The sequence below is a fragment of the Tamandua tetradactyla genome, chromosome 4, assembly GCF_023851605.1.
Source record: "Tamandua tetradactyla isolate mTamTet1 chromosome 4, mTamTet1.pri, whole genome shotgun sequence".
Classification (NCBI taxonomy): domain Eukaryota; kingdom Metazoa; phylum Chordata; class Mammalia; order Pilosa; family Myrmecophagidae; genus Tamandua; species Tamandua tetradactyla.
The window spans coordinates 81,093,998-81,117,914 of record NC_135330.1 but is presented as its reverse complement, the minus strand read 5'-3'; the positions used below and the strand labels follow the sequence as shown (position 1 = coordinate 81,117,914).

General features: G+C 38.0%; 1 protein-coding gene and 2 pseudogenes across 4 annotated transcripts in view; 1 reads left to right on the top strand and 2 right to left on the bottom strand.

The window, feature by feature from the left end:
• The first annotated feature begins 236 nt into the window (after window positions 1–236).
• On the top strand, window positions 237–7,499 carry LOC143680306 (serine/arginine-rich splicing factor 11 pseudogene; annotated as a pseudogene).
• MARK1 (microtubule affinity regulating kinase 1) overlaps window positions 4,293–23,917 on the bottom strand; it is a 178,941-nt gene continuing 159,316 nt past the window's right edge. Inside the window, exons 14-19 of one of the 4 annotated variants that reach the window (XM_077157894.1) lie at window positions 19,455–19,555; window positions 17,948–18,112; window positions 16,747–17,001; window positions 10,594–10,638; window positions 9,267–9,332; window positions 6,834–6,860 (exon numbers count right to left, since the gene is read on the bottom strand). In XM_077157894.1, coding sequence (XP_077014009.1) covers window positions 9,275–9,332; window positions 10,594–10,638; window positions 16,747–17,001; window positions 17,948–18,112; window positions 19,455–19,555 — 624 coding nt within the window. In that variant the 3' untranslated portion in view covers window positions 6,834–6,860; window positions 9,267–9,274. Of the gene's footprint in view, window positions 6,861–9,266; window positions 9,333–10,593; window positions 10,639–16,746; window positions 17,002–17,947; window positions 18,113–19,454; window positions 19,556–23,917 lie in introns of all 4 variants that reach the window. The other 3 variants (XM_077157893.1, XM_077157890.1, XM_077157892.1) reach the window with 3 other exon arrangements.
• LOC143679279 (cytochrome c oxidase subunit 5A, mitochondrial pseudogene) lies at window positions 19,812–22,130 on the bottom strand (annotated as a pseudogene).

Sequence of the window (23,917 nt, the reverse complement as noted above, 5' to 3'; positions counted from 1 at the left end):
TCTTTTTCATAGTACACATATTCTGCACATGAAATGAGGTTGATACAGCTTTCCTAATGACACTCAAATACACCATTTCACCCTTTCCATCCTATGTTAACCACTCCTACATAAGTTCTCTATCTTATTGCTAACAGCCTCTAAAAAGATTTTCCTGGTTTTAGTCTTCAGTCCAGCTCATATATTTCTATTAAACCTTTTTTTTCCATTGTTCTTTTCCCAGCACCTAAACCGTGATGCACGTTGGCATGCGACAAATATGGTGAGCTAATGATTGACTCTTCTTTAATAACCAATTGTGAAGGCTTCTTTGGCTCAAAAAGCCTCCCAATTGCTCCCCTCTAACCACAGATCAAGTTCAAGCTGAGACGACACATCAGTGCTTTCCATAATCTATTAATCCACTTATCTGCACTGTGCCACTCTCTAGAATAAACAGTTCATTTTAAACATGTGTCACATAGTTAATATTATCTCTGAGTCTTTTACTATATATTCCTCCCATCTGGAGGGTCCTTTTCATTCTGTTTCTTAAATTTTATCCACTCTTCAAATCTTCGTTTCTCCTGTCTACAAAGAACTTATCCTTCTGTGAATTCCTTAACATGTACAGGAATTTTTACTTGTACTTCTTGTTCAAGCACTTTCACCGTTTCCTATTTGGGTGCATGTTTTTGTTTGTGTTTATATTATGTCTCTGCAGGTGGAGCAGATTCTTGGAGGGGTAGGGACCATTGCTTACAATCCCTTTATGTGTCTTAAGACATGGGCACCTCAGTAGATACTTGAAAAACGTGGCAGAGAGAGGAGCCCTTTCCATTGCTGGTGCTAGCCTTGTGTTCTGTCATTACTTTGCTCACATTTTTTTTTTTTTACATGGGCAGGCACCGGGAATCGAACCTGGGTCCTCAGGCATGGCAGGCAAGCATTCTTACCTGCTGAGCCAACTTTGCTCAAATTTTGAAGTATTCTTTCAGATGGTCTTTCCTCAGTTGAGACTGCAAAATAATCCTACAACACTGAGGAGTGAGAACACAACGATGGACCCAGGCCCCTTTCCAAAATCTACGAATTGCAGCTCTTCCCGCTGGATGACTCACCTGTGTCAGTCTCCTCCTCTGTCTGCTCTGTTGAGTGCCACAATCCGGACTCGGCAGCTGTGGCACAGCACCTGACACTGGACCCACTGACAGAGCTTTGAGAGTAGTACCACGTGCAGGAGTTATTCCTGATGAACTACGGTGTTGTTTCTGTTGGCACCAGCAGGCCTTCTGCCTGGTGGTGGACTCCTATCTGCTCGTAATCCACTTACCCAGATTGGTGTTGTTCCGCCCGCTGCTTCACCAGCTCCTACTCTTGATCCTGCCCTTGCTGCACTCGGGCTTCCTAGAGCAAACTTGAACTTTCAGTCTCTCGCCCAAGACCAGTTGCTGCAGCTTATAAGTACTGTTGATCCCAAGTGGAATCATGCAGCTGCTGGTCTTGTTTCACCAAGTCTGAAATCAGATGCTTCTGGTAAAGAAATAGAGGAAGCCATGAAAAGAGTACGAGAAGCACACACTCTAATTTCTGCTGCTATAGAACCAGATGAGAAGGAAGAAAATTGAAGGCATTCAAGGTCAAGATCGCGGTCTAGAAGGAGGACTCCCTAATCTTCTAGACATAGGCGACCAAGAATCAGTTGGAGGAGGAGATCACATTCTAAGTCAAGGAGCAGGTGACAGTCCAGAAGTCCCAGACAGAGGAGTTCTCATTCCAGAAAAAGAGGTAGAAGGTCAAGAAGCACATCACAAACTAGAGACAAAAAGAAGACAAAGAAAAGAAGTGTTCCAAAACAGCACCAAAAAGTTATAACACAAGAACACCTAGGGCAATAGACGATTCTCCAGACGTTCCATGTAGTAGGGTAAAGCTCCAGAAACCTACAACCCTCCAGATGGGCCTCTAGGACCCGACACCTAGAGGGCCCAGCCTCTGCAGAACATCAGCTGTTTCATCTCCCTACCCCATATTATTGACAGTGCCTTCCAACATGAAAATGTTAGAATGAGCATAGCCCAAATACCCCTAAAGAGTGATACAGAAAGATTAAAGGGATGTGGAGTTATACAGACAAGGTAGGGTTTAACAAACAAGTATGATTAATGAATCATTATATTGATATTTCTTTTAGGCTCCAGTATCTTAGAATAGCTAGAAGTAAAAAACCTAAACCTGTGGAAATGTAACCCATACCAATCTCTGAAATCTGTTCTACAACTAATTGTCGTATTATGCTTTGAAATTTACTGCTTATTTGTATATATGTTATTTTTCACATAAAAGGAAAAAGAATCGATTGCAATGATAAAAAAATGTTTATTCCTTCTAGCCTCCAGTGTTCTGGAGCAGCCAGAAGGAAAAATCCGAGATGATGGTCTGGTAGCCCATGACAAACTCCAGGATCTGTCCCGTAACTACTTGTTGAAGAGTGCTTTGAAAAGTGTTGCTTTTTCCTTTCTGTGCTTTGTATATATGTTATATTACACAATTTTAAAAAAAGCTATAGCACAGTCAGACGTTCCAGATGTGCAAGCAGAGAGAGATGATGAAGAAGCAGGAGTGGAACAAGATCTCCTAAAAACCCTAGGTCTCCTAAAAGAAAACTGATTGTCTCACCATCTCTGTTCATAGAACAGAGAGGAAGTAAGGTCAAGATAAGGAAAAGGATCAGAGAGTGATAAAGAGGTAAAAATTATACAGGATTATAATGAAGAGGAACACGGGTATGACAGAAAAAGAAAAAAAGAGAAGAAACCAACAGAAGCAGTTTCCCTAAAACAAAGGAATATTCTGCGGGAAAGGGAAACAACTCACTGAGGGAATCCATAGTGAACGGGGAAGATCTCCATGAAGAGAACATGGATACGAGCGAATGAGCATTGCCTCTACAAGGAATCCAGCTGCATACAAAATGCACCAGTGCCATTCATCCCTTTGTGTGACTTCTTAATGCTATATTTGTTCATCTCAAACCTAGATGTATACAGCTCCGAGTTATAAATGGTATAAAATTCTGATATTGATATTACTTACATCAAAAACTCCTAGAAAATGGTACATGGGTAATCAGTTCTTGTCATGGTGAAATCTGATCAGGTAACCAAGCAGTTTTACTATGCTGGTGCTGCTGGATAACAAAAATGAAAGATTGTTTATGTTGTGTGGTCTCCTTTATTAAGTTCACTTACAGTGTTTTTAGAATTTGATCCATTGCCGTAACTGAGCCATGTAGAAAATGCACTGATCACGTGTTAACTGTGGCAGGAGTACCCTAAATGTCATTAAAATCCTCCAACATGATGGATCTACTTATGCTCTTGTTTGTTGACATGACAAATTAACATTCTTATATTTACATCTGGAAATGAACATTAGAAATAGATAATCCTTTAAGCCTGGTGGCTAAATTTTTGTGGCTTTTGCTTAACTGCGAAAGGTTATATATGCACTAACCTTTTTTGATGGCTAATTAGGCTTTAATCATACAAACAGAGGATTTCAAATAAAACTGTTTTTGGCAGTGAGTGAAAAGTAGCATATTTTAAAATAGAGTTGTATACTTTTCTATACAGTGTATGGGAGTTTTTTCTCCTGCTGAATAATTTATTCCACAACATCAGTGAAAGGTGTCTATCCTAAGTCCAACTCTGAAAGAAAGTTATGTATTGTCCTGACTTTCAATTTTCCACTCTTTTGTTATAAGCTCAATGTTGGAAAAGGGGTAATGTAATTTAAGTTATATGCTTTTAAAATAAGACAAATCTACTTGATAATGTACTTTTTATTTGATCTCAACTTGTATAAAACCAATATAAATTTGTGTTACTGCTACTGCAATACTAATCTTATGCACTCAGTGATTCCACATTATATGCAAAGTAGTTAGGTAACTTCTTAGTTACAGGAGTTTCAAACTTCACTTTTGTGCAATAAAAACAAAAGTAGGCCACAGTCTGTGCCGTGTTGATGTTCAGTTTCTGAATTTGTTTTACAAGACTTTGATAATAAAACCTGTAAACTTAAAAAAAAAAAAGAAAATGAAGGCAAAGATTATCTTGAATTAATTAAACATGCCAATTGATGTAATCACTTATTACATTAAATTGGTACCTCACTCATAATATGTTATTTTTGGTGCCCACATTGTGAAATGGCATTGTGGTAGAAAATCAGCAACTTTGTAAAAGGCCTTTTAGATTAAGGTTCTGGAGTATATTTCACAGTATCATTTCTATTTACCAAATATTGTGTCCGAGTCTCTACAAAATAATTATTTTTAATATAAGGATTCATATCAAATAAAACTTAAAGAGAAATCAAAGAAATCCTGATATCACATAGCCAACAAACATAAATTGGCATTTTAATTTAAGCAAACAGATAAAACTCCTCTACATCTTCAAAATATTTATGTTGTTACTAACATATAAAATAGGAAAATCTAAAGTGAATATTGAGATCTCATTTTTAATTCATAGAAAAGTTGGCCAGGGTGAGAAAATGTGAAAAACATCAGTTTCTAACTTGGAGTAAGCACGTGTATTTTTTCTCAAGGTATTTCAATGATAGGAATTACTGTAAAGAGGTTAAACTTCCTGTCATAATGATATCTTCAAAAACCTACACAGCTTTACCTTTTTGCCAGCTAAATTTAGAACTCATAAAATCAACTCCCCATACAGAATACTTTTGTAGTAGAAAATAGGTAATCCACATTCTTAAAGAGCAAATGACAAGTGCTTTATTATGAGAACTGTTCAAGTAAAATTTCAGTGTGCACCAGTGAAAGTGGATAAAGATTTGGATCAATTTTTCGAATGAACAATAGGTTAAAAAGGAGCTACACAATTTTTTCTTTTTTCAAACACCACCCTGTGCTAAGGCAAAAAAACACTTGAATTTAGAACGGAACTGTTACAGAAGAAAGCTACATGACAGTACAGTACAGAATGTAAAACTCATCTTAGTCTGGAAGCCATTACAGAATGGCACATCACCTACACTTAGAGCTCCCTAATGTAGGCTAGAATTACAGCATTTATCACAGCTTTATTTTCTTTAAACTGATAAAATTTTAATATACTTTCTATTTCTCTGAAGTGTGCAGATGGGGTTCATATGTTGATATTACAGTAATTACAACATTAAATAACATTGCACAGTCAACCTCCAAGGCTAATTCAGTATAAAATAACAAGTATGAAAACGTACCTTTACTAGTGGTTTTACATCGCATATATCACTAACTATGAAAGAAAAGTAGGCAAATGCCCAGTTACAAAACTGCACATTATAGGCATAAGGATATGAAATAAATACAAGAAATCTGGCAAAATATGAAAAACAAATAGGTTACACGGGAACAAATCAAACAACCACATAAGCAGAAATCAACAATATACTGTTATAAATATATTTTTGCTCAAATGTCTCATAAGTACTTACAGATATTATTGTAGCAGGAGGTGGAGGAAGAGGATGGGAGGAGAATGAGGCAAATGTTCCCAATGCCAGTTAATTCCTGAGGTGGCATTATTTCTTAACTGATACATTGATCAACACTGTAAAAATGAGTTTGTGCTATGAAACAGTCTCAATATTATATTTCCGCAATTACATTACGGTATCCTGAAGGCAGCAAATCTAAGTGACAGATTATGCCCTAATAGTCAGATAAAGTATTTATTTTTCATAATTTTGCTGCAACAATTAGCAGTGGGCCAGAAAAACACTTTAATGTTCAAAAAAATTTTGATTTACGTTTGATTTGTTTTTTCTCATTATTTCTTAGTTAGATCAAGGCAAAGCTATTCTTTATTTTAAAAACTACGTGTCCAACTGTAAATATTTTATATCTTTTCAACTAAACCTTGTCTGATAACAAGGATAACAACAGCAAAGGTAAGCAGGAATAATTCTGTTTATAATAAAACTGATCTATTTTTCAGCTTCTGGCTTAAATTCATGTATCGTTTTTACATAATTTTTAAAAGTCCATGCTACAATTGTAAAGACTATTTTTGTATGCTTTTGATTCTGGACACATTTCAAAATTGCGTGATAGAGGTAAGAATTTTAAAAACCCACCAAAATGTAAACGAAACAGTGAAGAACATTTTCAACTTAAAGCATGAAATGTACATTTATGTGCAGAAATCTAGACAACTATACAAGTTTTAAGCAATCATCTTTTTTATTATACAATTCTATAGACAGAAAATGAACAGAAATACACAATGTACTTACCTGTACATGTTAATCTACTTTTTTAGCCACAGATATTTATTACAGTTCATACCGACTTTAATTTTACAGTTCATAACTATGTATAACCTTATTGCATTAAGGGCAAATTCTACATGGGGAGTTTCACAGGCCCCTCACATGAGATGTTACCAGTACATTCAAAGCCTGTACCTCGTACATAGATGCATTTTCCCTGATCCTGTAGATTTGGGTTTCTTTACAGCTTAAGCTCATTTGCTATTTTGGATGCAATGTTCTTAAAGGCGATGGATGTCCCAGATATTCGTTTGAAGCGGACCCCATTAAGCGACAGCCGTGGCAACTTGCAGACTTCCATCTCCCACTGCACGAGGCTATCCTGTCTAGCATCTCCATGGACACAGAAAAGCAAAAACCTCTCTTTTTGTTCATAATCACAGTTATTTGCATCTAACACTTTCCGAATTTCTCGCATCATGTCACTGGGGTCCATAGAACTCGTGGTTTTCATACTCCACGTGAACCGCAAAGAACGTGGCTTAGAGTCTTTACCCTCTTCCCTGTCTCTTTCTTTTGGTTCTCCTGATGTAGTTCTGGAAGAAGAGAGCAAAAGGGTAATAATGAAAGAAAAATTTCATCCAGCAAAAAGATAAAAACACACATAAACTCTAAGTAGTCATAATTCAGTGCCTAATCAAACTACCCAATTTGTACACTAACTTCAGATTTATGTTATCTTGTTACAAAAACACACTTCAGGACACCTCTGTCTTGAATTATATTAATATTTTCATTCTAAAATAACATATTTCCTTAATATATTTGTGATAAGTATGCAGCCCAAAGTGAAGGACTTAATTCTTTAAGTTTCTACCATATTCTTGTTTAAATCTGTAAAAATGGAGATATTCATTTTCTGTACATATATACAAAACAGGGACTACTAATATCTTTCTTGTAAATAACATTTTTGAAACATGAAGAGAAATGTCCTTTTCCTGCCTTTTCTGGATAGCAGAAAGACAGAAAAAGAACAGTAGCTATGACTATAGAGGAAAGGGAATTATCTATAACAATGTTAAGAAAGTGTTGCATTGAAATTATGTAGAAATGTCAGGTCATGTCACTCATCTCAACATCCTCCAGTGGTTTCCCATTTCACTCAAAGATATCCTTAAACATTAAGAAAACAGTATACAGGTCCCACATGACCTACACTCCAACACCTGACCTTAACCTTCCATCTCCCACCATTTTTCTCCTTGCTCCCTCCTGTCCAGGAACACTGGCCTCGGAGCTACTGCTTAAACACAATGGGCGTGCTCTTCCTTAGGCCCTTGGCACAGGCTGTTCCCTCCACCAGGAATGCTGCCTGCAGAGAGCTGCATGGCTGGTTCCCTCCTTTCTTTCAAACCTCTGCTCAGCTCTACAGGCCTGCCCTAACCACCCTGCAGCACCCCCAACTCCCACCCTGGCACGGCAACCCCTTTAACCTGCGCTAAGTTTTTCCTTATAGCACTTTATACTATTTAATTCATTTGCTATTTCTTATCCCATCTACCATCAGAATGTTAACTCAGACGGCAAGGATTTTTCTGCTCTGTTCACTGATTCATCTTAGGCCTCTAGAACTGTGCTGAGCACATAGAAGATGATCAGCATGTATTTGTTAAGTGAATAAACCTCACTGAATTTTGTTTATCACGTGTCTCCACATAAATAGCACAGAACCAGAAAAACTATTTCAAATAATCTCAGAAAAGGTAAGAGTAATAGATTACTCATAATTTAGAAGTCCCTGTAGTTAAATTTGTTGATTACTTATCCAAAAATAAAGGTTGTAATTTTAAATGAACTCATCTCACTTTATATTTCACAGGAAAATGATATACTTTGAATGGAATTTATAATTTACTATACAAACATAAGGGGAAATGATATACTTTGAAAGGAGTTTATAATCTACTATATAAATTATATTTTATACAAATATATAATTTTTTATAGCAATAGTACATGTTAATATATACATTTATACACCTACCCACACATATGTTTTTACGTTTTCCCCCTTATCCCTCGGGATCTGAGTTCCCAAAACTCTGCAAATTGTACAAGATTGAGAAAATAAGGGAAGGAATAAGTAGAGAGAATAAACTTCCAAAGACTGTTAGATGGGTTTGGAAAGTATTTATTCGACATTTTCTCTCAGTCTCTTTTTGTTCAACGACCGTATATCATCGCATTGCAGGCCTCTGTGCTTGGAGACCAAACAAGCAGCCTTTATCCAGATCACACATTTAACTCACTTGATGGAATAAGCACATCAGAGCTGGGAAGGATCTTTAGAGACCTCTTGCTGGAACATTATATCATTTTTAAAAACAGAACTGAGGGTCAGGAAGTTTCAATGACTTTTCTGAGGTCAAAGAGCTAGTAGGTTGAAAAGCAAAGACTAGAAATCAGGTGACTTGATTATGAGTCTAGTTTTCCTTCATTCCACTCAGAAGCCCCACGATCTTAAGATAGGCAAATACAGATATTTTTCTACCTATATTTCAAATGTATCACCACTGATAATGTTAAATAAAGAAAACTCTTGGAAATACTGATATGAATTCTAACAGCTAACGTTAACTAAGCTCTTACTAGGTATCAGGCACTACTCTAAGTGTCTAATACGTACTATTTATTTATTTATCCCCCAAACAATGTTATGAGGCAGATGGATGAGAAAACGGAGAAACAAAGGGTTTGAGTAACTTGCCCAATGTCACATAGGTAAGTAAGTGGTAGAACAGAGCTCAAACCCTCAGTCTGGCTCCAGATTCTGTGCTTTTTAAACCATCATGCCATGCCATTTCTCGGACATGAGAGGTATTCACATTTGTGACTGTTTTTAACTGGATGATTCCACCCAAGCTCTTTGCTGTTTTTTCATCTGTAAAACTGATACTTTTCATGTGGTTATCGTGAGGATTAAATGACTAGCACAGTACCTTATAGTTCATAGGTATTCAATAATTCTTTGTTCAACAGCAAAAAAAGAAAATAAAACCCAGCAACTATAAAACAAAAGGGAATGTGAAAAGTGATTTGTAAACATTTATGTAAGATCACTTATTAAATTCTTATAATGAAAATGAAATCATTTAGTCATATTAAGAGAGTAAAAATGCAATATTAGGTGCCACTTGTGAGACTTCAACACTATTAAATTTCTCAGAAGAAAATAGGCAGAGGGCGGGCCACGGTGGCTCAGCAGGTAAGAGTGCTTGCCTGTCATGCCCAAGGACCCGGGTTCGATTCCCGGTGCCTGCCCATGTAAAAAAAAAAGAAAATAGCAGAAGGTTAAAATATCTTCCTGGCTCCCTTTGGCTCCCTTCTGTGGTGACTCAGAAACTTAACTCAATAAAGAAACATTTTAAGTACAATGATTAAACACAAATATAGCAGTTTCCTTAAAAGGATGTGGGAATGCTTAATAAAGTTCTTCCAAAGCTCATTACTGTTTTATATATCAAATAATTTAAAAATTAGAAATAAAATCTGAGGCCAGTGTTTAACTGGTGAAAAAAAAATGTTAGTGCATACCCAAGAAAATTTAGTATCTTTACTTTTTAAATGTGTCATTTATAGAATATGAGCATAAGCACTAAACACACAGATCACGTGGTCCCCAGGTCAGCAGCACAGCATCGTTTGGGAATATGTTGGAAATGCAAATTCTCAGGGCCCACCCAGACCCTCTGGGTCAGAAGCTGGGGCACGACCCAGCAATCTGTGTCGTATCAGGTACACAGGTGATTCAGGTCATGCTCCGGTAGGCCTGAGACTCAGCACCAGGATGAACACACAGCAAATGCAAGTTTCTACAGGCTGAGATGTTCAGATGTGGTCCAACACTGAATACTTATAAAATATATTATCAATATCAATTCTTCCGACATATTGGCTTACCCCAGTGTTAAGAAATACTGTGCTGCCTAACTTAGACTAATTTTAACTATAGAATTTTAATGAGAAAAGGATTGGTACAATTGAAAATATTAATTTTACATCTGCTAGACATTTTATAGAACAGAAGGGCTATTTCTTTATAAAGTAGACAGTTCAAGATAATGTTAGAAAACACAGACTAAAGGTTAATTAATTTGTACTGAATTACATACTAGGCAACATTAGGAATCCCCACCCCAATATAAAAAATTTAAATATACATATTACTAGCTAATAGTTCTACTCCGGTTTACGGAGCACTGTATTCCCAAAGCACATTTTCCCACACAGGGAGCTGGCAGCGGAGTATTAATAGTGGCTCCTCACCTGGAGGGGTCGGTTCTGCCTCTGGCTTCACCTTCACTCGCATCCCTCAAAACAAAGTGAAGGTTGAGATTTAATGATAAAAAGTGAGAAATACATCAAGAAAATCTATCTCTAAAATTATTTTGAATTAACTTGTTGAGCAAACTTCTAACACAATATTCTTCTATTACTAATCAGTCTAATACTATTTCTAATGTTTTGCATAATAACCACAAATAACTATAATTTATTGAGCGTCTACTGAATATTTTCACACATGAGATGCTAGCTGAAAATTTAGAATTTTTTTTTTTTAATTATCTTCCAATTTCCCAGTCATGATATTTAAGGTCAAAATTTATCTTTTGGTTTAGTTTAGTTCAGTCTAAAGTTAAAACTATTTACAATTATCAACACAAAATTCAACTTCTTAGTAGTTATTAAATACAATTCTAGTAGTCGCTCAATTTAGAAAATGTATAAATTAACCTTGTAGTTAAATTAAATTGAACACAAATAAGAATGTTTAAAAATATCAATTTTTAATAAGCATTTTTTCAGTAGTTATGCTAACAATTCATGCACATGATAAAATATTACAGTAATCAACAATTTACTGAGCAGGTGATTCTAAAACATAGATTCAATCTTAAATAGAAACATTGATCTACCTGTATATCCATCTGTGAAATAAGCAGCTAATAAGTCAGAAAAACTCTACCAATAGTCTTTCTGCTGAGTGTAATTAGTATTTTTGAAATACACCAAAATGAGTTTAAATATAGTAAAGGTATATTAAATATATTAAGAGATAGATTGTGAACGAGGAACAAAGCATTATTAAATATCTGGGAAAATCTTTAATTTGAACCTTAGAAGTTTAACGCTTTCTTAATGTCTAACCATTCCAGTAACATTTATTTTATTAACGTAAAATGAATGCAACGCGCATTTTCTGTCACTCTCAAACCATTAAACCATACCCACAGACTACACTCTAAAATAATCGGTCATTAGTTGTTAAAAATACAAGTTTCACATGACTCTCGGGGTCTCCAACTATAGGACTTTCTTTTACTCTAACATATAGTGTAAAAAATTAATTCCTTTCTGAGTTAAAAAGGATCATTAAATACATTCTACATTCAAAATTTCTGTTTTTAATAACTGGCAGTTTCATTGGGAAATATAATAAAAATTCAGTTCCATCCATACAAATCTATTTTCATTGTAGCACACAAATAAATAAAACATTTTTGAGTAGGTCCAAATTGAAAATGCATATTTTCAGTTATATGTGGGTGTACTGATATATACAGAAGGGCAGTGTGCAAACTTGGCAAGAAAAATAGTAATGCTCTTGATTTTCACTGCTTAGGTAAAATAAATAGCTCCTTTAATAGGAAGAGACACAAGTTTTCTGGAATTACCAGTCCTGTTTATATTTTGCCTTATAAATCACTGTTAGCAGAGACCTATTCCACTGCTGCTGAACATCCAGCCTTGTGAACGAAGTGCCTGTCAGCCTCTGCTTCTCCAGCTACACCTGCTGAAAGAGCATCTGACTCATCACATCGTTTCCCACATGCGGGTACTCTTTACTGGACGCTATCAAGGACAACGGCTAGAAGAGCTTCTGCCAGTTGGGCTACTGCTGTCTCAGATAGCCCAGTAACTCTGCAGTGGTGGGAGGCAGATGAGGGTACAGGAGGCACAGCTGGCTCTAATTCCAAACCCAACATGGCTTGACTCTTCACCTTTTAAAACTTAAAAAGCCAATACCTTAGTATAGCAGAGCACCATACTGATCAGATTGTTCCCTGTAAGTGAGCTATTGGTAGAAAATAATGTTTGATATACTCTCCAGTTCACAGCAAATAGTTACACAGAACCTACCCAAAGCAGCTGGTTCTAAATGCTATATTAAAAGATTTTTGAAATGCTAAGTCCGTATTCTCCCTTGATAGAAGGTTCTAGTATAAATCACTTTCCTAACTGGGAAGTTCTTTCTGGAGACGAGCCAACAGCTCTCTCATGAGATCATTTCAGCATAACTCTCTGCATGCGTCCGGGAGCTCTACTGGGTGGCTTCCTCTTTGTAATACGGGTTTTCAAACACATGAATGATCAGCCCTGAATCTGTATCATTCCCCTTTTAAAGCTTAGCAATCCAATTTCCTTTATTTCTTCCCTATAAAATCCTATTTTTTCCATCTTTCTTATCACTTAGTGGTACTGCAACTTAGTTGGCCCCCAGACCTTGTGAGGCGTCTTGGCCTTCACGTTGCACTCAAGGTCAGCCCTGCCCCTGAGTATCCCAGTCCCAGGGCCGGGCACACAGGGTTCCACTTCTCCAGGCTTTAGGCGCAGTGAAGACAGGAAGGAAAGAGGAGCAGAGAGGAAGGCAGGGCTTCAACCCAGGATAGACTCGAGAAGGACTGGCAAGTAGGCAGAGCTGATGACCTGAGAACTCAGTTAAGAATATTAAATAATAAGGCTGGACTGTATCCTGAAAATGGAGAAATTCTCTAGTTTGTCTCTAAACACCCACCCTCCACAAAGTGGATATTATGCGAATGTAGAAAGATCAGCTGCATTCTTTTCCAGCCTGTCAGTTCCTTAAGAACTTAGGATCACTCTCTTTACTGAAACCAATGTTTTGCTTATCTTCCTGCACTAAATCATTTATGGTATGTTATACAGTTCAATCTCAAGCTACCAAAATGCCACATAAGGGAATACCTTATACATTGTTTTAAAGATCAAGATGTTAAAAAAAAATAACCCACCAAATTGCTGACAAAGGATAGCAAACAATCTCCTCCCAGCTCAAAGCAAAACACAAAAAACAAAAAGCCTTCTAACTACCACAGAGATTCCTGTTCAAAACTTAATGAGTGGGAGTGAGAGGGTAGTTCTGTGGTAGAATTCTCACCTGCCATGTGGGAGACCCAGGTTCCTTTTTTGGCCCATGCACTTCCCAAACAACCAAACAAACAAACAAACAAAACAGAACCAACAAAAACAAACAAAAAATTCAACAAATGGTGCTGCAATAATGGGATGCTCATATGGAAAAAGAATGAAATGTGACCCCTGCCATATAGCATACAAAAAAGAAAAACAGGAAAAACTTAATGAGAGCATCGTGAATACTTACAAATTTTTTATGCTGGCTCCCTTCAGGGGCTGACACTGAATACTCTTATTCTCCCAGACTTACCCTCTGATATAGGACCTGTTTCCTTCACAGCACCACTTATCAGAATTATTAATTAATCTGTTTCTTTACTTTTAAAATGGAGTCTTCTTTATTCATCTAGTCACTCAATAAATGCACACCAAGTGCCTACTCTCTGTGATGCACTGTTCTAGACTTGGGGTTCAGCAGTAAACAAAACAAATGAAGATGCACGGTCTCATAAAGTTTATCTTCTAGTCGGGAGATACAGACAGGGAACAAATAAGTGTACACACGATACCAGGTAGTGTGGAGTGCTATGGAGAAAAATAGAGTAGCGAAAGGGAACAGGCAGTGTTGGGATGCAGAGGGACCGGTTGTAAATACGGCAGATGAGGAAAGACTTGCTAAAGTGACACTTGAGCAAAGAGCTGAAGTAGTAACAAGAAGTAAGACATGCAAGCATCTGGGAAAGAGGTTCCAAGCAGAAGGAATAGCAAGTACACACTCCTGGAGCACCAGGGTGTCTTCTGTGCTCCAGGAGGTCAGGGGCACGATGTGCCTGGTGTAGAGTCAGCAAGGCGAAGGGTGAGAGAAGATGAGATCAGAGTGGAAAAGGGAAGCTGCACTCCATCACAGGGCCTCATGATCAGGTAAGGGTTTTGAGTAGCAAATTCCGAGTAAAGATGAAGGCTATGTGAGGGTTTTTGATTGAGGAGTGGCATGATTAGATTTACATTTTTGAAAACAGACTAGGTAGACAAGGGTAGAAAGTAGGAGGCCTGTTAGGAGGAGAAAGACTGACAGTGATGTCGAGAATGATGGCAGTGTTGGAAATGATGAGAAGCAGTCAGATTCTGGAAATCCATAATTTGCTAATGGATTCAATGTGGTCTGAGAAAAAGAGGAGTCAACGATGATGCCAAGGTTTATGCTCTGGGTAACTGGAAGAGTAGCATGGTGTTATGTTCTGTTTGCGAGTCTATTACACATCCGAGTGGAGAGGCTGAGTAGGCAGCTGGATAACAGCCTCACAGTTCCAGGGAGAGACCGGGCTAAAGAGATCAGTTTGAGGGTTTCTATTAGATGGAATTGGATGTCATGAGCCTGAATGAGGGCACCAAGAGAGTGAGGAAAACCAGAGAAGAATGCGACCAAAGACGGAGTCCTAGGGCATTCTTATATTTGAAGGTTGGGGGGAAAATGCAAGGGGACCTGAAAAGAACCAGCACAGGAGCAGGCCTGAGAAAGGACTGCTAATGTGTGAGGTGGGAGGTAAGCCAGAAGCCAAGTGAAAAACAAAAGGTTCAGCTGCGTGTAACATTTGTAAGACAGGAAGGCAGAGCCATGCCAGTCATGGCCACTGCGGTGCCAGCTGTGCACAGCACAACGCCCACCCTGCAGCAGGTCTCACACGCTTCTGCTGAATGACTGCACAGAGATGCTCCATCTTAACCTCCAACTTTCCTTCTCTGGCATTCTTTCCCCTGACTTTTAGTCTAGAGAGACAGACTGTTTCCTCTAAAATCTAAGTTTTTATCGTGGAGTAAGAGAAATACCTTGCACAATGCTTAATGTGCAATTAGTAATCCAGTGTAAACTCAAAACCATCCATTTTTTTTGCTTTAAAATTAATCTTGGTTTAACCAGATTAAAAGCCATGAGAAAATACTGGCTTTTAGAAATGGCCTTAAATAGTCTACTGAATTCCAGAAGCAGAAACTATGGATGACCTGACTGCTACCCTGTGGATGGTCACCGAGTCCTGTCATCCAACGTTCAGGCTGATTTGTTGGTAAGCCATTTAGGCTTGCTCAGTCAAGGTGTCATACTCCATGGTAACCGTGTGAATAGTACAAAGTAATTGACTGATGCGATAAGAAATTCACGAGGACTGAAAGTTTTAAATTCAGCTGGGTGATCCTGGGCAAACTGATTCATGAACTGAGTCCATAAATTGCTCCATGACTAAGCAGGAAACTAAAACTGCTTCTCCTTTTTTTCACACAGACTCTCTGAAATCCTAGGAACACTAGTAACATTGGAAATTAAATAGTTAGCTAATATTTTTAAAAGTAACTACCCCATTATTTAAGGCTCAGCTCAAATAACTACATGGCATCAAGCCTCAACCTTCCTTCCAGAGAGAAATCACTGCGTCTTCCTCCCGACCCTCCACATGTTGCTGGCACTTCTTTCTCACAGGTTCTTCGTTTGGTTTTAGGTCAGTTAGTTGTTTACGTGTCTGCTCCTTTCGATACTCTAAGAATCCTGAGGGCACAGACTCTATTATTCAGCTTTACCTTGCTTTGTACCTAGCATAGTACTTTCTGCCCAACACAGGATTTTAGTGAGCATTTAATAGGACAGTATAATAGGTCAGATTTACAGCAACCTGAATTGTGCTCCACTCCTTGGAAATTCAATGTTAACTGTACATTTACTTTACAGAAAAGAGAACAATTTCATGTGTTATTAGGCGAGAAGTTTTCATTTTGCTTTTACCATGGTTTGATGTTGATTTTATGATGTTTAGTTATTTATGTAATCTATGTGATTCCAGTACAAAGGATTTTTATACAAAGATAAAAGGGTAGACTGTATACTATTAGTGAGAAATTCTTAAGTATTTTAGGATGAGAAATATTATTTGAAATAAAATGTAAACTCATTTAATTTCTTTTTCTAAATCAAAACTTTTAAGTACGGCCTAATTTTTTTTGTTAAAACTCACATTTTCATGTCAGGTTTTTGCTCTTTCTACTCTATTTTATAAAATTTAAAAATTCTCATCTTGACCATTTCTTCCCCTCTTTCTCCTAAGGTTTTAAACTTTGTATCTTCCTGAATCTTTCCTTCCTACTTCGGTAAAAGAGCAGCTTTAGTGAAATGGCACAAAAACACTTCAGGGCATTACTGTAAAGATCAAAGGAAAGAAGGAGTATATTCTGATACCTACAGGGGACAAAACAGGACAGGACATGGGGACTGACCTGCGGACAAATCTGGACGTTAACTTGCTTATTATCCCGGTCGAGGTCCCCCTCCTGGCGTGCGGGAAGGCACCAGCCTCGTGCGACGGGGAAGCAGGGGGCCCGTGCTCGGCAGCGCCGCGCCGCTCTCGGAGCTGCTCCCCATGAAAGGTGCTGCGGCTGGAGCTTCCTCGGGGAAAGCGGGTCCGGTCCGCAGTGGAGGCGCTGATGCTGTGAGCAGACGGGGATGCGGCAGGCGCTCTCTGGGTTGTGCTTCTGGGACAAATGAAGATATAGTATTCAGAATAATGACCGGGAAAGCTTTTCTCACGCGAAAAGCTAGAAAACAATGGCTATGGCCACTTCCATTGGACCTTATTTTATTTGTTCCTATGAGAGATGTAATGCGTGGCTGATTGCATGGACTGTATAATTACGAAGAGATAAAATTTCAGCTTGAAACGAAATCCCTTTTATAAAAATTGCTCACTAGAGTTTAAGAAGGAACTGAAACAGGGACACAGATATGTATCACTGGACTTAGAATCAGGAATACCAAAACAAAGGACCAAATACAAATTACACTATTCTCTAAACTTAAGCCACTCAGAAATGTGGAGCATTTTACTGTTTATCAAAAAATCTTTTGAATAGAATCATTTTCTGTTTATAATTTAGGCCTCAGGGCAGCTGTATGACACTGCCAATATGATTAACAAATCTAATAATCAAAGCGCTGAAATGTCTGAGAAAAACTAAAACAGATATAAATAGAGAAAAACAGACATATAACCTTATTCCTAAAGGGGCTCTCTGAGATCATCCGCTTTGTTCACGACAGGACTCCAGCCCAGTTTTATTAAGCATAAGTAAGTGGCAGGAGTCAGGGCAATTACTCCTGGTCTAGTGTGGTTTCTTTCTTTTTTTTTTTTTTTTTAAATCAAACCATACAAATCTCAATTTACCTAAATGGTAAACTAGACAGCAATACTTTACTTTCCAGATAGATTTAAAATGAAATCTTTAAATTATAAGCAACATTTTTGATAACGGTTAAAGCATGCAATAAATTTAGATTATACAATTCAACTTTTCCTCTGCCACAAACATTGACTCTTTTACGAAAGCATTTAATGTGATAACTCTATTTCGTTTTCATAAGGTAAAACTTCTTAAAAAACCTTAACAACAACAGGAAAATGAAATGCAAGCATCACGTTACCCAGGCCGGTGAGCTCCAGAGCTGTCCTTAGGGGCTGGCGGTGTGGCTGTGACAGGATGACCAGAGGCAGACAGGGACTTCTGGTGGCGAGAGCGGGCCGAGGGCGCTGCAGAAGCCACAGCTGAGCCTGCAGAAGACACGCTGCTTGCGGACATCTCCGCACGGCTTCCGGTATAAAAGAGGGGAGAAGGACATGGCAACGTGAAACAGGAAGAAAAACTGCAGTTTTCTAAAACTTGAGAACTGGACCAACACTTTCGTGACTGGAACACTTGATAGTGACAGCTACTGATGTCTAATGAAACAAATGAATAGCCTTAGTAAGTGCATAAGGTGGGTTCCTCACTGTTGTCCACACATCCTTGCTCTGTACATGAATCTGAAAAGCATGAAATTAGTTTTGTGGACATATGATAGTTTCAGACAAAATGATTTAGGCTCGAGACATACTCCACCATAAATCACACATTGGTGTGATGGGTTGAAGAATTCATAATTACATGAAAGGTGTGCGCTCTAGAAATATGATAATACTTTTAGCTCACATCATCAATCAATAGGTTAACTACTGCAGATTAAAGAGATTGTACATTAGGACTTGGTACAGGAAAAACAATAAGTAGGAAATCAATTTTCAGCTATCTTTCTAGCCTAAAGTATCTTATGTTCTAGGAAAACAAGTTTATCTTCTTATGCCTTATAATAATACTTACTTTACATACCTATTGCCTCCAGTTAACTGAGAGCAAGCAAATGTGAGAATGATCTGTCTGCTTTACATAAATGACCAGGGATGGAAATGAGAATGAAATTTTATTAGAACTGGCTCCCTATCCATTTGTACTATACTGCTAACTTATAGGTTATGATGAAAAGAAGTTAAACATTTAAAGGATATATATCCCTTAAATATATATATATATACAGGCACCGGGAATTGAACCCAGGTCTCGGGCATGACAGGCGAGAACTCTGCCTACTGAGCCACCGCGGCCTGCCCAGAAATTAAACATTTAAAAATAATAACAGAGTTAGCGTTATTTAAAATAAAACACTTTAAGAGCTACATGGTTCTGACTGATAAGTGGATACAGCTACAATTTCTTTACATAAAGGAAGACAGAGCCTTCATTATTTGGATACAATAATCATTTTGCTAGAAGGGGGAAATGGGAGAAGAGAAGGAAGCAACAGCTGCATAAGAGAATAAGATTCAAATCTAAAAGATCAGATTAAGATGGGACGATCTGCAGTGTCAGAGGGAAATATTTACTCCCAATTTTTATTCAGAAACTCAAAGGTTAGGAGATTTTACCCCTTCCTTTCCTTAAATATTTTCCCATCCTTCCCAGTGTGGTGCAGAAGGAAAAATATCCTAATAAGAATGGTTGGTTGTGACCTTGGTATTTTGTATGTATTTTCCTCTTGATCCATTTGCTATAGCAATTTTAGCATGATCAATGATGCTGAAACAAACTCATTACTACTCAGTATTATGATATTTTACCTGCTGTCTTTTCCGTTTTGCATAGTCATGTATCGATCCGTGGTCCTTTCACAGACATATGTATTTCTTCTTGCCATGCTACCTCCAGGATATACATTATTCTTTTAAAAGAAAGAAAAAAGCAATTTTAAGATCCTACCTGTATTTGTGGAAAGTCAAAGAAACATATTTAAGTTGCAGATGATTTTTAAAAAAATCCTTTTAAAAATCAAATAAATTTTAACTTATCATAATCTTATATTAAAAAGATCTATCTCCTTCCTCTCTCTCTACTTTAGACATCTGGAGTAAAAGATAAAGCAAAAAGAAGCAAAATCATTAAATTTTAACATACTTTCCTATAGCGGCAGCCAGCAGTCATTTTGAAACAGGAAGAAAACTGGGTTTTTATTTCTATTTATTCCTTTTTTAAGACGGTGATGGAGAGAAGGGCAGAGGAGTTGTACAGGCAGCTTTACAAGACTAGAGCAAGAGACAACTCTACACTAAATATTATGACAAACAGGAAACCTGGGGAGTTACAAGACGTGGGCCCAGGCTGGAGAGTGTGGGCTGCCAGCCCCCCCAGTCTCAGGACTGTTAAGGAGATGTGCTGGTTTGAAAGGAGGTATGTCCCCTAGAAAAGCCATGTTTTAATCTAAATCCCATTTCATAAAGGCAGAATAATCCCTATTCAATACTGTATGTTTGAAACTGTAATCAGATCATCTCCCTGGAGACGTGACTTAATCACAAGTGGTTATTAAACTGGATTAGGTGATGACATCTCCACCCATCTGGGCAGATCTTGATAACTTTCTGGAGTCCTATAAAAGAGGAAACATTTTGGAGAATGAGAGAGATTCAGAGAGAGCAGAGCAGAATGACACAGCCATGACAAGCCGAGTGCACCAGCCAGTGACCTTTGGAGATGCAGAAGGAAAACGCCTCCTGGGGAGCTTCATGAAACAGGAAGCCAGGAGAGGAAGCTAGCAGATGATGCCGTGCTCGCCATGTGCTCTTCCAGAGGAGAGAGAAGCCCTGACTGTGTTCGCCATGTGCCTTCTCACTTGAGGGAGAAACCCTGAACTTCATTGGCCTTCTTGAACCAAGGTATCTTTCCCTGGATGCCTTTGATTGGATATTTCTATAGACTTGCTTTAATTGGGACAATTTCTTGGCCTTAGAACTATAAACTAGCAACTTATTAAATTCCCTTTTTAAAAGCTGTTCTGTTTCTGGTGTATTGCATTCCGGCAGCTGGCAAACTAGAACAGATTACTAACGCTCCAGAGTTGGAGGTGTGCCCAGGGGAGGCCACCCACAGGGGTGTGGCAGTGCTGCTGAGAATGCTGTCTGCAGGCTCAGGTTTTAACCAGGAGGCAAACCAAGTCTCAAGGAACTCTGGAGAAAAGAAAAAGCAAAGAGGGGTAGAACATAGGGAGATTCTTCTCGCCATGCACATACTGATCCGTGACCCTGGTTCTGCCAGTCAAAATAATTTATATTTCCTGTTATAGAATTATGTTTCTAATTACTAGTATAGGAATTATTTTTAAAAGGGAGAAAATACTCTTTGGTTTAATCCTGACTTCAGCAGAAAATTTCCCTATTTTTAGCTAATCAAGGTTTCACTATTCTTTAAAATACATAATTAACCTATCATTTATTAAGTCATGAAGGCTAGAAAGTTCATAAATATATGCTTGAGTTAAGTTCAGAGAAAACAAAACAGCATCACATTTGCACAACTGTGTAAGTGCAGATTTTTTTTGTGTGCCACTTTTAAAGTTTATTTCACCTGTTTTGGTAAGGTGCACAATTTGATTTGTTCCCACAGATGGGCACTGGTTATATAACTCACTCTTAGCCTTCAGCTAATTTACCAGCCAGAGCACCCAAAACATGTTTATATACCTGACTCTCATGTCAGATGACTTTCAGGGAATGAAAGCCGTCTCTCAGTCCATAAAAAGCCAGTGACCCTACAGTATTTCATTTTCTGCTTCTTGATACAAACACATGGAACAACACCTAATTTCAGTTCAAACCCGTTTCCCTTTTATTAAGGTCCAAGTTACCATGACATGGTTTGGTTCTCAATAAAGGAAAACTTGTTTGAATAAAGTAGTATGTTATCATTAATATTTCCAGGCGACAGTTTACAATCAATTGGCAACACCAGTAAACCCTTGGCAAGCCCATCCATGGGAGTTTGCCCTCTGTCAAGGCCCAGCTTCTCTGGAGCGCAGAGTCCCAATGCATTTAAAGTTGGTCTAAGTTCCTGGATGACAAAGGGGTAGAATTCCTCATGAGGTCCTGCCTTGTCCTGAACCTCTAGGACGCGTACTGCACTAGCAGAGACCTCTAACCGCCTGCATGTCCGCAGAGCAGCATCAGTGAGGTTGGGTTCTGGAACCAGATCACTGCCCACAGCGTGTTCATCCCTTTACCCAGTTCCCAGGCATTGATGCCTGGCTTGTTGAAGTATGCCACCCAGCGAGCATCCAACTCCTCATCTGTCCCACGGGACCCATGGGAGCAGCAGCGAACCGACTGGACGGCCGCGGCGGAGCCACGAGCGGGAGGGAGCAGAAGGCCGCGAGGGCCGGCGCGAGCAGCTGCAGCTATGGCGCAGCGGGGGACAGCAGCGCCCAGCAGGACAGCGGTGGCGGCGGGCAAGGCCAAGGTTGAAGAGAATCAAGGGCAGGTTTCAAATCTTTAACAGTGAAGGTTTCTAGGTGGAATGAATTGTGTCACCAGTTACAAAACAAGCATAAATTTAAAACTAAAAAATATGGGAGCAAAGCAGGCTAAGATTATTAAAAATATTCTGTAGGTAAGGCATGATCCATGCTAACTGAAAGCAAAAGAAAGTGGATTTGATTATGGAAAATCAATTATGAAACTGATATTCATTGAGGTTCTTAAAAAACAAGAAATGTAATCTATCTTTCATAGTTTGAAACATACCGTCTATAACCTGCTTTCACACTCAACGTGTTATTAACATCTATCCATGTCAAATCTTTACAGCTGCAGGGTATGCAGCTTTAGAGACATATACCCTAAAGTACTTTAACCAAGAGGCCCCTGATTTTTTAACATTTAAATTATTTCAAACTTTGCTGTTACAGTAGGTTTGCTATTGAAGTGGTTTAAATTGCATAGAAATTTATTGCAAATTTAAAATCTAGGAAAAATACTGCAAAAGAAATCTAGAAATGGGAAAAAATCCTGAAAAATTATCAAAATTGCACCACAATTACTGAGAGGCTGTAAAATTATCCACAGGCACTTAATGTACCTATATAAGGATTTTTACTTCTGATAATTTCATCATTTGGGCAACTGTCATGATAACCTATTTTTAAACATTTTTTGGTCAAATTTTATTAGTTTTAGAATATTTAAAAAATAAAATAAAATATTTCTGGCTATTTTTTGTAACATTCCTTTTCTTCCCAAAACAGTGATGGTTGAACTAGCTTCTCTTTCAAAACTGTGTCTTCTGGATTCAGGATTCTCACGTGCTGTGTCCCTTGCCTTTACCCTGTTTCCAGTGACTCTGGTGCAACCACCAATTCACTGAATGTACTACAGCTGTACTGTAGGGTACAATTATGCCAAGTGAACTTACCGAAACACTATGTCACTTATTCTATTTGGCACAGGTTCATTTATAAAACTACCATTTATAACTGACCCAGTAGTTCAAATAAGAAAGCTCTGAGGACTGCTAACCAGCCAGGCTTTTCTGTTTAGGATAGGGGGAAAAGGTAGAAATTACCCTGGCAAATCCTTAGCTTGGCAACTTCTCTGAAGCGGATATATAAAAATTACAGCATTTCCCAAGCAACCAACTAAGTGGACAACTCCTTTGAGCTTAAAGTGATTATATTTTATATAATTGTAGCACAATTTTTATATAAAATGTATTATACTCACGACAGCATTCCTGATCTAAGTTTCCTAGAAAGAAGCAATCTTTCCCTCATCCTCTTTTTGCAAAGAATTTTGTATAGTTTATATATATATGATAAAAACATGGAAAGATACAAGTTTTACTGTCTCCAAATTTTTTTTAATAGAGAAATTGTGGGTTTACAGAACAATCTTGCATAAAACACAAGGTTCCCATAAACGCCCTTACACCTGCATTAGGGTGATGTATTAGTTAAAACAGAAGAAAGTACATTTTTATAATTGTCCTGTTATCCATATATACTTTATGGTTTAATTTAGGATTCAATGTTTGTGTCGTGCATTTCCACAGATTAAAAAAAGGTTTTTATTCTATCGCCATACATACAAATTAACATTTTCCCTTATAACCACACTCAGATACATAAGTCAGTGCTGTTAAGTATGTTCACAGTGTTGTCCTACCATCACCACTGTCCATTACCAAAACATCTCCATCATTCCAAACTGGAGCTTGTAGTCCTTTTCAAGCCTGACCTCCCTATTCTCTGTCTCCACCC